This window comes from Camarhynchus parvulus, chromosome 8 (genome assembly GCF_901933205.1).
Source record: "Camarhynchus parvulus chromosome 8, STF_HiC, whole genome shotgun sequence".
Taxonomy (NCBI): Eukaryota; Metazoa; Chordata; class Aves; order Passeriformes; family Thraupidae; genus Camarhynchus; species Camarhynchus parvulus.
This window is the reverse complement of record NC_044578.1, coordinates 28,782,671-28,799,423: the sequence shown is the minus strand read 5'-3', so window position 1 is coordinate 28,799,423 and position 16,753 is coordinate 28,782,671. Positions and strand designations below refer to the sequence as shown.

General features: G+C 42.2%; 1 protein-coding gene across 2 annotated transcripts in view; it reads left to right on the top strand.

Moving 5' to 3' along the window:
* Positions 1-7,272: 7,272 nt before the first annotated feature.
* KIFAP3 (kinesin associated protein 3) overlaps positions 7,273-16,753 on the top strand; it is a 68,412-nt gene continuing 58,931 nt past the window's right edge. For both annotated transcript variants that reach the window (XM_030953186.1, XM_030953185.1), the window contains exons 1-6: positions 7,273-7,391; positions 11,789-11,920; positions 13,144-13,298; positions 14,389-14,444; positions 14,929-15,070; positions 16,171-16,270. In XM_030953186.1, the coding sequence (XP_030809046.1) occupies positions 7,360-7,391; positions 11,789-11,920; positions 13,144-13,298; positions 14,389-14,444; positions 14,929-15,070; positions 16,171-16,270 (617 nt within the window). In that variant the 5' untranslated portion in view covers positions 7,273-7,359. The remainder of the gene's footprint in view (positions 7,392-11,788; positions 11,921-13,143; positions 13,299-14,388; positions 14,445-14,928; positions 15,071-16,170; positions 16,271-16,753) is intronic.

The following is a 16,753-nucleotide window of genomic DNA, read 5'->3' as shown; positions in this document are numbered from 1 at the left end:
CCAGGATATGTTGGAATGCTGCTAATTAACTCACCTCACTATGCCTTGCCAGGACAACTGATATGCCCCTGGGTTCCAGAGGAATCTCATGAAACATATGAGATGCTCAGCTGGGTGAGCTAAGGACAACTTTACCATGCTACCTCTGAAATCTGAAATCCAGTAGCAAACTGAGTTTTGTACAAAATAAAACTCAGACATCTACACAAATGCCAATGTAGGAGTTTTGTACCACAAAGCACTTTTTAAAAATGTATTTCACTGTTTCTGTGTCTATATAAAATATATTGGTGTGAGGAAGAGACCATGGGTCCCCACAGCAAAATGCCAGCAGTCTGTGGATGGGTTACAGTAAAACAGCCCACAAAGAACATCAGGGACAGTGGTGTTTTCCTGCTCTACAGAAAATCCTCACTGGCACACCTATGTGCTTCTCTGTGCCTGCACAGGAGGTGGAATGAAGAAAAAGCATACAAAGCAAAATTAAATGGGGAAAGTGAAATAAGGGGAAGGGCTTAAACAGCTTACAGATGGTAACTAAATTAGCTGAAAGCTGAAGGATTGTTTTTTCAACACACAGCTCAACAGCACTGTAAAACCTCCATTATTGTAACCCAGGAGCTCCTGAGAACCAGTAATTTCCAGAGCTGAACTCCTTTCTTACTCATGGGCCGGCCAGACCAGTCCCTGGTTTTTCCCTCCCCCAGTCCTTTCCAGGCTCCTGGAAAGCACAGCTGGGAGGGTGAAGGAATATTCTTTGCCCCACGTTCCCTCCCACCTCTTGGGTCTCCTGTTGCCACCCCACTCCATCACCATCCTCCTCTGACAGCCTCTTCCAGGTGCTCCAAATGCTCTCCTGCTTTTCCCTCACCAAGCAGGGCGTAGGGGGCAAGTGCACTAAATCAGACCCAAGCTCAGCCTCTGCTTGGTTCCTTCCACGATGGAAATAAAACAAATTAGCATCAGGACAGACCCTGGGAAAGGATTTACTCCACACTCACCCACATTCTCTTTCTTAAACTCCTGATATAAAGACTGGTAATAACGGGGAAGCATCAACTCATAAATCCTAAGGTAAGTCATTCCATGTGTTAAGTGCTATCCCAGTAAAATTTTATGCTTTATTTCAGGTCTGAATTCATCTAGCTTGAATGCCTCTCCTTGTACTTCCATTCTGCTACACTCCTGATGTGCTTTGGCTAAAATTAGGTGGAAACAAATACAAAAATACTGCAAAAGTAGAAGAGCTTTCCTGGGTATGAAGAACAATGCTGGTGTTGTCCACGATAGTTAAAAAACTTAACAAAAATATTTTGGCTGTAAAGTGTTGTGCAAAATCTTCACTTTTTAAATGAAATAGCCAGTGTCTGAAGTATTTAGAAATAATATTGAAAAATTGATATTTCCCTCTTGAATCCATTTGAAATGAGCTAAATGTCACCAGAGCAACACCACTTCAGCTGAGGGACTCATTCCTTGCTCTCCCTTTGCCTTTTTTGGACAAAAACTGAAAAAAAGGGCAATTATTGTTGTGCAAAGTAGAAACAATTTGATGCTCACATGCAGAATCCTTTTCTTTTGAAGGGGAGGAATTCCAGATTTATGATGAAATATAGACTTGTTCAAGTGTAAAAGAGACCCCCCCTTGAAAACACTTTAGCTAGTGCTTAACTTTATTACTGTGGCAAAATTAACCATGTGCTTGAGTGGCTGCAGAGTCAGAACCATAAAATGTCACAGCCTTTATAGCTATGAGTCTGCTTTTTGCCTGCTGCATCTAATAAACATTAAGAGGTGAAATTCTGTCCCCACTGGGGTCAGTGGTAAACTCCCAATGATTTCAGCAAAACCAGGATTTTGCACAAGAAATCCCCCTCATTGTCATCAGGGGTCACAAGATGACACAAACGGAGAGAAGCCATCTGTTCCTTCTTGTGTGGACACTTCTATATTTAATCTTTTCAGGTTGGTTGCCAGAAAATGAGGAGAAATGGAGAATGCAAATCCTGGTGCAGCACAAACACTGAACATCCATATCCAGGACATGCTGGCAGGCAGGTGTGGCACTTAGGGATGTGCTTTAGTGGTGGATTTGGCAGTGTTAGGTTTATTCTTGGGCTTGATCTTAAAACTCTGTCCAACCTGCATGATTCTAAGATTCTGTGACAGCGTACAACGAGCTGTTCTGCCTTTCTCACAGCAAAATTCCCTGTTAAAGGCCAGGTCTCAAGTCAGGCACATGGAAATCCATGGAGATGGTTACTTTACCACAACCCCAGCTCCAGAAGGAGCTACAAGGACACCAAAGATCAATCCCATGGAAGGCAGCAATTCTGATTTCAATAGGCCAAAGGAGAAACCAGCACACTCTGCTCTACAGTGAACTCTTTATTAAGAGATCTGCTTCTTCTCACATCTTCAGATGTTTCTTTTTATACCTGAAACAATGAAAACTGACAGGTAATTTTCTTCCCTGGTTTGAATGAGTTGAAAATTGATGCATTTACTTAGCTCAGTGTTATTATGTCATGTTGTGTTATATTATATTAAATATATTATATTATATATCATATATCATATCACATAATATCACATAATATCATATATCACATCATATTAATATATGTAAAATATATTTAAACATAAATAATAAATATAATATATCTATTGAAATACATAAATATCATATTATACTATATTATATTATATTATATTATATTATATTATATTATATTATATTATATTATATTATATTATATTATATTATATTATATTATATTATATTATATTATATTATATTATATTATATTATATTATATCACATTAATATATTTAAAATATATTTAGAATACATTTAAATATAAAAATAAATAAAAAATATATTGAGATTTATATTAATTGTATTATTTAAATATATTATATATAATATATCTTTAAATATTTTTATATATAACATATTTCATCTATTTAAAATGTATTTTAAATATATTTTTAAATATTTTGTATTTTAAATATATTATATATAATATATCTTTAAATATTTTTATATATAACATATTTCATCTATTTAAAATGTATTTTAAATATATTTTTAAATATTTTGTATTTTAAATATATTATAAAATACAAACCAAGCTCTTCATGGAGGATCTTGTTCTCTTGTTCTCATTTTTGTGAAGTCTCACGTTGAAGAATAACCAAAGCACCCAGGATTTGCCAGCACAATCATGTGTCACACTGAAAATTACCTTCTCCTGTGTGGATGTCACTGTCACTGCTGATCAAAAAGCCATTCAGCAATCACCTTGATCTGTGCTCCAAGATTAATTCCATCCAGAGGAGTTAAGCCAGACTTTCCCTTTGTGTATCAGATTTTGCTTCGCCTTGGCTCACTTCCTCCTCCCAGTATAAACTTTTAAGCCCAGGGTTTATTACTTCCATTCCTCAGTCCCTTCCTGTGTGACAGCCCATCAGAACAACACCATCTCCATCCCCCACTGAGCTGCACAGCCTAATCACCTAACATGTTTCCCTGGAAGTCATCCTTTCAGAGTGCTCCACTTTATTTTAGCTAATAATGGGTCTTCAGGAGTTTTATGCACAGTTCATTTTACAAGGTCTAGGCAAATGTCCCAAATTCATTATTTTTTCCCTACAAACCACTGGATTCTTTTTTTTCCTGAGAGCAAGATGTAATCTTTGATGAATAGCTTACAAATTTCAGGGTTGCTTTGGTTTCTCAACTCCACAAGACACAAGAGATTAGTCTATTACATTTCAACAATTCCATTTGCTACAGAAAAACAATATTGGCTATTTAAGTTGATTTTTTTAATAGTGATGTAAAAGAAACCAGTCCCAACGCATTTTCAACATGCAGTCTTGTCATATAGCAAAGACTCATTGAAGACAATGGAAACACCTTTTTTGACCTAAAAATCACTGCTAGTATCAATACTTTTCAATACTAAGAGAACAAACAAGAAGAAATAAAATCAAGTTTACCATGAGGCAATGTGGTGGGTGTTGCTCCAATGTCACTGAGTGTGTTCTGTCCATCTGGTTCATAACATGTCTGCAGCCTGTCCAAAAAATATAAATTTGGGAGTTTTTGCATAAAAATGTTGTTAGTTACTCCATCTGTGCTTATTCTACCATAAATACATATACACATACACATAGATACATACACCACATGGGAACACTCCACAGTTCTTTCCTCTTGTCTTTTACCCACCTGCTTCACTCCCCTTGCCCAACAGCTCCTCTTGCAACCTTCTCCACCGTTCTCTTCCTATTCTGATTTTCTCTGCACCTCCCAAGCTCTTTCATGCCCTCCTTTATATTCCCTCACTAAAAAAAAAAAAATCTCTCCTTCAAGCTGACTCCAGAACCATATTTCTTGCAACTATTCTACGAAAAAAAAGCCAAACTACCCCAAAACCACCCAATCAAGAGAACAAACACAAAACTCTTGTATATTCCAGCTTCTGCTTGCAACTTGATCACCCTTCTGCCTCAAATTCCACCCTCTCTTTCCTCCTCTTACTTCTACCATGCAGGTGAGGGGATCTCCAGAGTCCCATCCCATAAATTTCATCACACTGTAAGGACAGGGATGTAAGGAATTGTGCAAAACAACAGCAGAAGCTCAGGGCAAGGCTGCAGAACAAAACCTCAGGCAGCACGTGCTCTACAATTGAATTTTAGAAGAATCCACCATGCAACACGTGGGGTTTTGGTGTTTGTGCCATGTGGTTTTCTGAACCCAGCATCAGCTGGTTGTCACTGCCCAACAGAATTGTCTGATCTTGGCAGAATTGTCTGATCTTTGTAGGCTCAATACCTACAAAGCTGAGATATTTATTTCACTTGGACTCTTTTCAGCCTCTGCTGTCCCTTCAGGTCCTGACAAACAGCCAGTTTTAGCCCAAACATCATGGCACACTTAACTGGAATAAATGTTCCTTGTATTTTTTCAGTTCTCACATTCTTTTGTATCATTCTCATCTTGTAATCTTTGGCTTGTTTTCTATAGGTGGCTAAAACTAGACTCCATTCACAGGCAGATGTGACCAGATAAATAAGATAAAATCATAGTGAATTAAATGAAGACTGTCAGGTATTTAGGGCTCAGTAAATATCAGACTATTTATATGGCTTCAGAGTTTAATGTTTGGCTTATGCTTATCAGGAGAGCTGCTGAAATCACTGGAGAATTATCATTCTGATTAGGTATCTTTATGATAATATTACTGTGATAAAAACAGAATATGTAACAAGGGTATTATGTTCTAGCAATGTTTTGTAAATCCATTGCACAAAGGTAGCACTTCATATTTCACAGGGTACTTTCTTTTTCCATTTTCTGTTAAAACAAAGGCAGGCACTGTGTGGATTCCACAAAATATTTTATTCTGCTCTGTTACAGATTATGAAAGTATAAAAAAGTCTTAGTCTTTAATGGGATCAGTAGACATTAAGTATTTATTCTTAATAATTTGCCACAATGAAAACCAAAAGCTTTGTTGTCTATTATTTATTTCTGCATCACCCCTACGACTCTGGGTAGACAGAATTTTCAGTTGTAAAGAATACTCCAGAAAACTGCAGCCCTTTAAGATCCATCTATCCTGAGACCTCTTGGATATGATGCTGTTTGCTTGTTCTTTAGAGTGGCTTGGAGACAAGATAAAGGGACAGAAAATTCAGGTGCTGGCTGAATATGTGACTTTTCCAACATGATTTTGGATTTGCAGCCACTTTGCCTGAGTCTGGAGCTACAGCTGTGTCATCCCCGTGCCCTCTGTGTGTCAGTGACCCAAAATGAAGATTATGTGCCAAAACACCAAGGCTGCCTTAAGGCAAGGAGCGGGTGCTGAGGACCAGTGACCAGCTCAGGTGGCCATAATGGGGCAGGACACCACAAGAGCCCTTCTTCAATCCTCCTCTACATACTGCACACAGGGTCTGGAGCATCTGTGGGTGAGGAGAGACGGCAGGAGCTGGGACAGCTTAGTCTGGAGAAGAAAGGGGATCTCAACAATCCATGTAAATGTCTCCAGGAAGGTGCCAGGAGGATGGTGCCAGATGGTTTTCGGTGCTGTCCAGTGGCAGAGTGAGGTTCAACAGCTATGAATGGAAACACAAGAAGTTCCACCTCAACATGAGGATGTTTTTTGCACTGAGTGTGATGGAGGAGGCTGTCCAGGAAGGTTGCAGATTCTCCCTCTCTGGAGGCATCCCAAACCCACCTGGGTGCATCCCTGTGTCACCTGCTTGGGGTGACCCTGCCTTGGCCAGGACAATCTCCAGAGGTGCCTTCCAACCTGGCCATGCTGTGATTCTGTGAACGTTCTGAGATTCTCCCTCACTCCTGCTGCTTGCAGTGTCCTGAAGCACCTCTGACCAAAAACAACTTGCTGATTACCTGAAAAACCATTTTACAATGTGGCATCCCAAACCCACCTGGGTGCATCCCTGTGTCACCTGCTCGGGGTGACTCTACCTTGGCCAGGACAATCTCCAGAGGTCCCTTCCCACCCAGCCGTGCTGTGATTCTGTGAACATTCTGACATTCTCCCTCACTCCTGCTGCTTGCGTGTCCACCTCTGACCAAAACAACTTGCTGATTACCTGAAAACCATTTTACAATGTGGCATCCCAAACCCACCTGGGTGCATCCCTGTGTACCTGCTCACTGCCTTGGCCAGGATAGATTCCTGTGAAGAGTCTTTTTACACCCCCACGCTTTTTTTTACATTCTGACATTCTCCCTCACTCCTGCTGAAGTACCTCTCACCAAAACCAACTTGCTGATTAATTGAAAAACCATTTCATGGTTTGGCAGGAGGTGGCAGTGATATCAATTTCAAAATAATTAGGAATTAAAGAAATACCTAAGACTAAGTAAAGCGCACCAACCCACCCGCCTCTACTGTACTGAGGTCAGGTCATTCACTCTCAGCCAAGTCTCTAATAGCCTGAATCACATCGACGCCCAGAAACGCAGCGTGTTCAAGTTTAGAAACTAACTTTTGCGTACATATTTAGGGAGGGGAAAAAAACCCAACACAATTTCTTTTTTTTCTTTTCATGTCGTGATCCCCCGCAAGCGAACGGGAGGGGCCCGCTCCGTGCCGTGTGGGGCCGGCAGCCGGCGGGGCAGCGCCTCCCCCGCGCCTGCAGGGGGCGCTAACGGGGAGGGAAAGGCGGGGCCGGGGCGGGGCGGGGTGAGGGCGGCGCGCGTGCGCGGGGCGGGGCGGGGCTCGCGCTCTCCCTGGTAACGAGCACCGCGCGCGCGGGGCCGCGCCCTGCCCGGCCCCCCCCCCAATCCCATCCCATCCCCTGACCGCCGCCATGCAGGGCGAGGACGCCCGGTACCTCAAGAGGTAACCGGGGAGCACGGGCACGAGGGGCGGCGGTTCGTGCCGGGGGGATGAACGGGGTGAGGGGGGGTGGAGGGGAAGTCTCGGCGGTTGGGGCGCGGCAGGTTGTGCCGAGGGAGGATGGAGTGTGTCAGGTTGTGGGGTGCGAGACCCAGGTGTTGCGGGGTGTTTGCAGGGGGTGCGTGGGGGAATATGGGGGAGCGGTGGGGTGGCATGTGAGGCTGAGGTTGTAGTGAGGACTGGCTTGGGGATGGATGGGAGGCTATAGCTGGGGTGGTGACAATGGAGAGTGTTTTGGGAGGGGTGATGATGAGGTGGGTGGAGGTATGGCGAGTGAGGAGGGGCTGGTTTGGAAGCTGGCTGGAGGCTGTGGTGTGCTGGGTGAGGTGGGTGAGGGGTGAGGGAATGGGAGACAGATTTGTTTAGGCGGTCCCCCCTCAGCTTGCCCCAGTCTATTGGGAAGAAGGTTTGGATGAGCACTGGGAGGGTTAAGGATGAGTGAAGGTTACAAAGGCAGAGTGGGCAGAGAAGTGGGGTGGGTGCTGCTGGGGAGGAGAAGGAGGAGTTTGGAGGGTGCTCTGGTCTGGGGATGGCTGTGGTGGCATTTTGTGGTGTGCTTGTGATGAGGCACTGAAGTGACAGCGGGTTGAGAGGAGAATAGGTGTTATTAGGAGATGAGTGGAGAGGATCATTGTGTACTAGGTGCAGGTGGCTGCTTTGAGGATCAGGGATGGGATAAGAGACAGTAAGGTCAGGTTCAAGGAGCAGCAGGGAGACTGATGCAGAGGAGATGTTAAGAGAATGGCATGGCAGATTGGGCAGGACAGGTGGTGTGGATGGAAGAGGTAACTGTGGGGTATAAAGGTTTGGTGTTGCAGGTGTGATGAATGAATGGTGCCTTTTATCTGTTTGTCAGCAAGACCAGTCAGCATAAAGAACAGGGCCTGAGCTGGCAGTTCTTGGAGCTCTGTCAGTTGTTCCAGAGCAAAAGTGAATCAATCCCAAAAGATGCCAGGTCATCCAGGCCTCTGTTCACATGTCATGTGTCACACATGGACAGTGTCACTTCCTCCTGTCGTGCTGGTGATTTTTATCCACCTCGTCTTTCATCCTAGGGAATTCCTGCTCTTGTTTTTTACTTCTTTTCCGTTTATTAGTATTTGCAGAATTTCCTGTTTACACTGTCTAGGTTTTGCTTTTTTTCCCCTTACATGCCACATATTAAGCTCCATAGTTGTAAACAGTGCAGGGAAAAAAAAAATCCTCTTGATAATCTTTGAATGTCAGTTCTGTCATAGCCATACCATGATGGGTAAAAATCAAATGCCACCTATAATTAAATCAACAGCTGTAACTGTAGAGCAGTGCCTGGTTTTTTTAGCCTTACCTGTTCAGTTTGTACCATCTTATGTGATTTTGTAGGAATCTTTGTTTTGTAGTCATCCCTGCAACAGGTGTGGTTGTCTCTCTTTTTTGGGGGCACAAACCCAAAACTACCTGCTGTGCTGTTTAACGTGGCCAGGCTGGTGTGCAAGTCTGGTACTCTTGTGCTCCCTGTTTCTCTTTGTCACCCTGCATGGGCACTCCCCCTCCCACCCAGTCTGACTTGCTGGGATTTGTTATTGAATTTTCAGCCTTACCCACGTGTGCTTTGTGCCACTTTTCATTAGGATAGTTTGCTTTTGCTTTTTCCCTCTAAAGGAATTAGTTAATAAAGGATATTAACACTCCAGCTTTGGTTATGTGAGCTCAGCTTGCAGCTTTTGTCTGTGGAAAAGGCCTTCCTCTTTAAAGCTTGAACTGAACTGGGTTCTTGTTGACAAAGCAAGCAGTGAAGTGAAAGGACAGGCTGATGTGCATGAGAGCTCCCCAGTGCATTGCTGTTTCTACTCATTATAATATTTGCAGTTTCAAATGTTTTATGACGTGATTCACAGACTCAGGATGTGTAGAAAATCACTAAAGATGTTTGTAGATTTGAGGGAGAGGAGAGGTTTTTTTTTCTGTAAATGAAGATTTGCCTTGTGATGCTGACAATCTGAATGCAGTGTTTTCAAAATTAAAAACAACTTCAGTGGCTGGGGAGTACATTTTAGTGTAGGTACTCAAGCATTTCACAAGGCAGGACTTTCAGAGAGGGAGCTTGGCTGTGTATTGATTTGTGACTTCATTAGCTCAGAAATAGCTCAGGCAGAGAGGGTGTGTGTCAGTGTGAGAAGGCAGAAAATCTCTGCAGTTCTAAGTTCTTCAGTTTACCATCTATCCCTCTGAAAGAAAAAAATTAAATATGGGAAATCCTAAAACTCTTTAAGCAGTCTTAAGCTAAGGCTCTCCTGGTTGCTAAGCTCATCAGTGGTTCACTGTTGCCAAAAGGAGGAGGTTCCACTCCTCCTTTTCCCTGATGAGAAATAGGAAGTGTTGTTCCTTTTCTGTAGAGCACTTCAGTTCTGTTACACAGTGAAAAACTTCCTCTCCAAAACATGGAGAGCTTTCTGTTGGGTTGCTGGAATTGTCTGTGACAGGGACTGATGAGTCCTCATGTTGAACTGCAAGGTGACTGCCAGGAGCAGGGAAAACATGGGAAGATCTAATTCTTTGGGCAATGATCAGCTGTTAGTCCAGCTTTATTCTTGTTTTTACAAACTCTGTTCTCTACCCATCCTTTCCTTTATATCTGTAAATATTCCTAAGCTGTCACTAACCAGAGCTTTGACTGTCAGGAGCCTGAGTGTTTGCAGTTGGCATCTCCTGATAGATCTCAGTGTGGGAGAAATATATTTGGAGGTGGGGAGTGAGAGCTGGATTTTTTTGAAATAGATTTGCCATAAGCTTTCTGTCCTGCAAGACTGGACCTTGTGACAGCAGACTGTAATGAAACATCTGCTTCAAGGTACTGTTAAAGGGGAACAAACCCAAGTCTCTTCAAAAAATCTCAAGCCATAAAGGGAGTTTTGCCATGATTTCATGGAAAATGTTCCTCTCCAGCACTAGGGAGATATTTTTGTTTGCTGTGTGTAGCTTTATGTCCTTGCAAGGCTGGTAGTTGAACTGGACTCTTGGTTTGCTGACCTTTCTGTGGTTTGTGGGGTTTTTTGGCCAGCTGTATCTCAAGATAAAGGTATTTTTTGCAGCTCTATCTGCAGAAGGAAAAGTGGACACCAGAGTAGCTGGGTAGATGGAGACACATTTCAAACATTTTCTGCTGAGAATGGTTACAGCATAGGCTGCATCTGGATTTGCTGACATTTCCAGCTTTATGAGGTTAAAGTCATTTTTCCTGATCTAATTGACCCAATGCCATGGCTACCTGCTATCTCAGAGATGCTGATATGACCACTGGTGAAGCCACCTGTAATTCTCTTTATGGACATGATCAGTCTAAAAACCTGAACACCCAACAAAAAACTCACTCCACATCCCAAAAGCCGAACCCACATTTTGGAGGTAGTTTTACTTTGCACTGTTTAGCAGCCTGGTTTATGGCATGACTGTGCATATTCAATTGGCACTACCAAGTGGAAAAGGGACAAGTGTCATCTTTACCAATGAATAAAAATGGGTCCCTGTATTCTCTGGATGTGGTTCTGGCACTTTGAAAACAGAAATGAGATGTGTCTTCATCCATCTGAGCCTTTCCTCAGGAGCCTTGGATCTGCATGGACACAGAATTGTTGGCACAAAGGAGGAGAGAGCAGGACAGGCCCCTTTGGCACTGGCATACCCCAGAATACTTCTCCCAAGGATCTGTAGCTGTAGAAAAGCAGGTAGACGTGATTTATATCTTTTGATGGCAGCTGTTGGTTTTTGTAATTCCTCAAGCCTGGCAGCAGGCACAATGAGGTGAAGAACAGTAGCAAAGAGGTTTGTGTTTCAAGAGAGAGTAGTTATATTGAAATACAAATTATATGTATTTGTATTTCAATTTAACTACTCTCTCTTGAAATATATATCTATATCTCTCAGTCTTAGAGAATTGTAACTACTAGGAGTTAGCCAAGAGAATGACAAAAAAATTGCATTTGTAGAGGAGTGCACTAAGTGAAGGCCATTAGACAAAGATTTGTCAATACTGACAAGGTAATGGGGAACTAACTGGGAAATTCACCTGCTTGGTGAAATGCTTTTTTTTACTCATTATGGTGATGTGGAACAGGATTTCTTTGATTTCTTTCCTGATTTCTCTGAGTGAGGCTTGACCAGTGGTTTGGATATTTCTGTACTACAGGTAGTAGCCAAGAATATGCTACTAGCACCAGGCTTTGGTACAGCTGTGTGGGATGGAATATGGTGTGGAAGGAGAGCATTCCTTGGGTTTAGGGCCTGCATGGCAGGTACCTGATTTCTGCTCTGGTGTGTTTTCTGAGCTTCTCATTTAATCAATCTTTTTCCTTTTATGACAGGAAGGTAAAAGGACGTAACATAGATGTGCATCCATCTGAGAAAGCCCTCATTGTCCATTATGAAGTGGAAGCAACGATTCTGGGAGAGCTGGGAGACCCCATGCTGGGGGAACGCAAGGAATGTCAGAAAATGTAAGGTCATAGCAAGCTTTGATATTTTATTTCAATTTTCATAGATTCAATAACTCAGAGTACCACCTACTCTGAGAAATTGTAGTTTATAATCTTTATGGAACTTAGTGCTGGACCAGCAGAGGGTTTCAAAGCCAGGAAATAACATGTGCCTGGGAAGGTTAACATCTGAAACACACGTTGTAAATTGCTTTTCAGCCATGTCGTTTAAGGTGTTTTGTAAAGAAAAATGATGACTCCTGTTTTACATGATGGGTAGTTGAGGCAGAGAAAAGTGATTGTTTCCTGTGCAAATGGTAGTTCATGTTGAAGCAAGAAGTACCATTGAAGCTCCTGACAGCCTTGTGCTCCAGCTGTTGGCTCTCCTGTTGTTTTGATCTGCCCAACCAGTGAATTCACTGCTTTATCTGCAAATCACTTTTGCCTGGTTAATTTCTTTCAAGACCATTAAAATATTCCCCACTGGAAAAGCTAAGAGAACTATCATAACTTCATTTTTCAAGCTGCAAGGTTGGATCTATTCTAGGGGGTTTTATCTCTGTACTGATTTCTTTTTGAAAATTTGAACTGAAGTGGCTGCCTGTGTGAGTGTGTGTTAGAAGAATAATTGGAGGAAAAAGAAAAGAGAGTCCTTAAATTGTCTCAAATTTTTGAAGATACCAGAAACATATTCTGTTATCAGATGAATCAACATAATTTGCATCTTCATGATGGTGGAATTCCTTTTTTTTTTCCACCCTGTTTTTAATTACCACAGAGATTTCTTCCTGCTCATTGCTCGTGGACCTGGCTGCAGGTGTGCCAGAGCTGTGGGAGACTTCTGGCGCTGCAAAAGAACCTTTCTGTGCAGACAAACACCCAGAACTGTCTCTCATTTGGGAGTTTTTTTTGTCTGCAATACTCCATTGTGGTCTTGCGCACTTTTTATGGGATATATCCAAATCAATTACTGTCTTTTGTGTCTAAGATGGCTGTAAGGGATCTGTTCATCCAGCTGCCTTTAATGTTGCTGTTTGTCAGCTCGTGAACAGTTACGCTCCACCAAATCTTTTGACGCTTGCTTGCCATTTGGAGTTCAGAGACACCCCTTTGACATGAAAGGCACAGGCACTGGGTGTATCAGGATCATTTCTGCTTTGAGAAATTCTTATCTGTATAAACATAATCAAAAGACTGAAGATAAAAAAATTTAAAAACTGAAAAGAGACTTGTCTGTGTTGCAGAATTCGGCTGAAGAGCCTTAATGCAAACACAGACATTGGTTCCCTGGCTCGAAAGGTAGTTGAAGAATGCAAGCTCATTCACCCTTCCAAGCTTGGAGAAGTGGAGCAGCTGCTGTACTACCTGCAGAACCGCAGAGACTCCTCAGCAGGAAAAGGTAAAAAATACAGGAACAAAGCAGCTTGGAACTAGGGTGCCTCAGCCTTGAGCAAATACTGAGGTGTTCCTAGCTGAGAGCCCAATGTGCCTGATGTACCAATTCTCTGGGGATAGTCACTGTAGGAAACATATCTTTATCACCCTTGGAAACAATTATGATCTTGAAGCGAGGAAATTATCTTTTAAATAACCAAACTTTTTTTATTATTTGGTTACATTTGGTATTGATGCTTCTTACTGGCTGCCTTGTGCTTTAGCAGGACTTGAGAAGTACAGATTTGGCTACTGGGTGCAGCCTCATCATATTGAATCTGCAATTACAGTAACATCAGAAGTCTCTAAGAGGATCTTCCTAGAAAGATCTCTGCCATCACCTCCTGCAAGGGTACAGAGTGTGCCTAGGCTGAATTTGGGCTGTGTGTAAAGCTGGAGACTCTCAGAGCCTGACAAGCTTTGGTGCCTGGGGTATTTCTCTCATCTCATCTCATCTAAAGTTCCTGGCCTCTTGGTGCTCCTATTTATGTCTTAAGTTCACCTTAAACTTTCTGCTCAGGGCATAGTTGAATATTTAACATTAGACTTTACATTACTTTGTGGTTACCTAGGTTTCTTGCAGCCCTGAAATGGTAAGCTTTGTTCTCAAACTGGATTCCTAGTGAGACATTTAAAATGAAGATTTATGTTATGTATGGGGTTTGATTGTAAGAGCTTTGAATGTTTAACCTTCTTTCACTCTGCATTTCTGTGTCTTGGTGTGTCGCAGGGCACAAGCAGGATCAAAGCTGCTGATGTCTCACTGTGGGAGTGAGTGTTGTCACTCTGGGCTTGCTCTAAGGTTTATTAGCCTCTGTCTCCCCACCTGACAGGGCTGTCACTGATCATTTAGAGTGAGTTGTCAAAAGGCAGCTGAGGATTTGTTTTACTCCCTAGGACTGTTCAGGTTGAGAAACCTGTGTTAGTCTGGCAGGTCAGCTGGACACAAAAGGACTTCGAGCTTGATTTAACTGGAGTGTTCATGAGAACAATGGATATGTGTTTGGTCTGTGCTTGTGTGTAACTTAACTGCACCCATGTCTTTTTCTTTGTAGAAAGGAAAGAGAAAACCAGCAAGCCAAAAGATCCACCCCCATTTGAAGGAACAGAGGTAAGTATTGGTGTTAAAAGAGAAATGCAAACCCCTGTTTACTACTTCAGTAAGCAGTTACAAAAGGGAGGAGGGGAGAGGAAATGCTGAATTCCTGTGGTATTTTGCTTCTTGTTTTTTAAGCAAAAAACTTGGTGTGGAAGTACTGCACAATGGAAAAAAATTATATCCAAAAAGGGTAAAATATTTGACTTGCATACTTACCCCTCCAAGTATAGCACACAGCAGGACAGACAGTGAGGACTGGAACATCAGACAGGACATCCTGAGCATCCTTTGATTTTTAGGAATTATATCTCCTCAGATTTCCTGCATTGGCATTGGCAGTCATTCTGCACGTGTTGGGATTTTTTTACTTGTATTTTATTTTTGCGTAAGATCTGTGCTCAGAAGCTGAGTGCCCTTTGATGTGACAACTGAATTGTGATTGCTGGTGTTGAATTGTCCTGTCTCTCAGTGAAACCCTTGCTCTGACTGCTTTCAGATTGATGAAGTTGCCAATATCAATGACATGGATGAGTACATTGAGTTACTGTACGAGGACATTCCTGACAAGGTGCGTGGCTCTGCCCTCATCCTGCAGCTGGCCAGGAATCCTGATAATTTGGAAGAGCTGCTTATAAATGGTAATTTTAAAACCCAATGGTAATTTCTCTTGATGTGCTGTTCATTTGTGTCCAGGGAAAAGTAGTTCACCTTTAATTTGGGATTGTCTTTAGTTTGCTAGGCTCTGTTTCTCTGTATATAATAAGGTGGCCATCAAAGCTCTGTTGGGTCTCTCTCCAAATGGATGCTGCTCAGACTGGTCTTAGGTGAGCCTAATACGGAAATCTTCCTGGCCTCTAGAGGCTTCAGCTATTTTTTTCTGATCCTAGTTATTTTGGTGTTCAATTAACTCCAGCTGGCATTATTGCTGGATAAGGGAATGTATTGGTGTAGATCAGGGAACTTGCCTTGAAAAGAGGATTTGCAAGCTGGCATGAATTAATTTTTTTATTTTCTTTCCTTGCCCTTTTTGTCTCTTTTGCTGAGCCCTTATACCCTCATGTGTTGATGACTTCAATACGTGCCCATCTTGCAGTGTCACCATGGAAGATGGGATGGGAATGGTGAGCCATGAAATAATGGCTTGTCCCTAAGAGTTGTTGAAAATATTTAGTGCTTCATGTTCCCAGTTGCTGCTTTTGTGATCAAGGAACATGGTGTACATGATGAGAGACTAGCTAGGGGAACGTGACTGGAAAAGTGAAATTAAATAAGACGAGGAGCAACCAAATTATTAAATAATATGAAGTAGATTCAGGGGGGAAAATAAATGGAAAGAGGGATGAGAAATATTATCTGTCCAGGCAGAATTTAAAGGGGATTTGAAAGTGAAAATTGTAGTGTTTTAGGCAGGGACACAATGCAGTATGGAGCACAGATCTGGCAGAGGCCACAAGATCTGAAGGTTAGTGGCAGTTTTGAGATTAATTCAGTGTTGCACTTTCCTTCCATGCTGCTGCCTCTTGGGGTTTGTGACAGGGTGACCACCCAGGGCACTCTCTGGTACTGCCTCCAAACAGAACTGGTGAGCAGTGCTGCCTGTTAAAGTGAGATACCTGTGAGAATGTTCCACTAGAAAACTGATAGATGTAGAATAAGGTGTATTCAAATTCTGAGGCTCACAAGCTAGAAAGGAGGGACACAAAATGCTGATGCTTCTCTAAATCTTGTTTCACTTCAGAAACTGCCCTGGGTGCATTGGCTAGAGTGCTGAGGGAAGACTGGAAACAAAGCATTGAACTGGCTACCAATATAATTTACATTTTCTTCTGCTTTTCAAGGTGAGTGCAGAGTCCCTGGATTTAGGGGACAAAAAGAACGTAGCTCTGCTTTTAGTGGCTTTTCATTTGTTTATTGCTCTGTGCTGCAAAACTTCACTGAAACAGGAAGAACAGACAGAAACACACTTGTGCTTTAGTTTTATCACTTATAACAAAAAGAACTCTCATGGTGAGGCATGTAGGAGAGCTGTGAAGAAGCTAGTAAAGATTTTGACTTATAGCTTTGTGTCAGAAATAAAAGGTGGCTGAGCTGCCACCTCTAATTTCCATCGGCACACCTACAGGGAAGAAACAGTGTTCAAAACTGAAGTGAGCACTTGTTCTTATTTAGCTATGCCAGTTTCTGCATACCCTGCCTAGAAATAATTCAAGCAGAAATTGCATTTACCTTGATTTTAGGTCTCTATTCTATTTCTGGTGAGGAGACAGTGCTTTGAAGCACTTGCAGAATGGAAGGCAGGGCTGAGGGGAAAAACTTTTCCA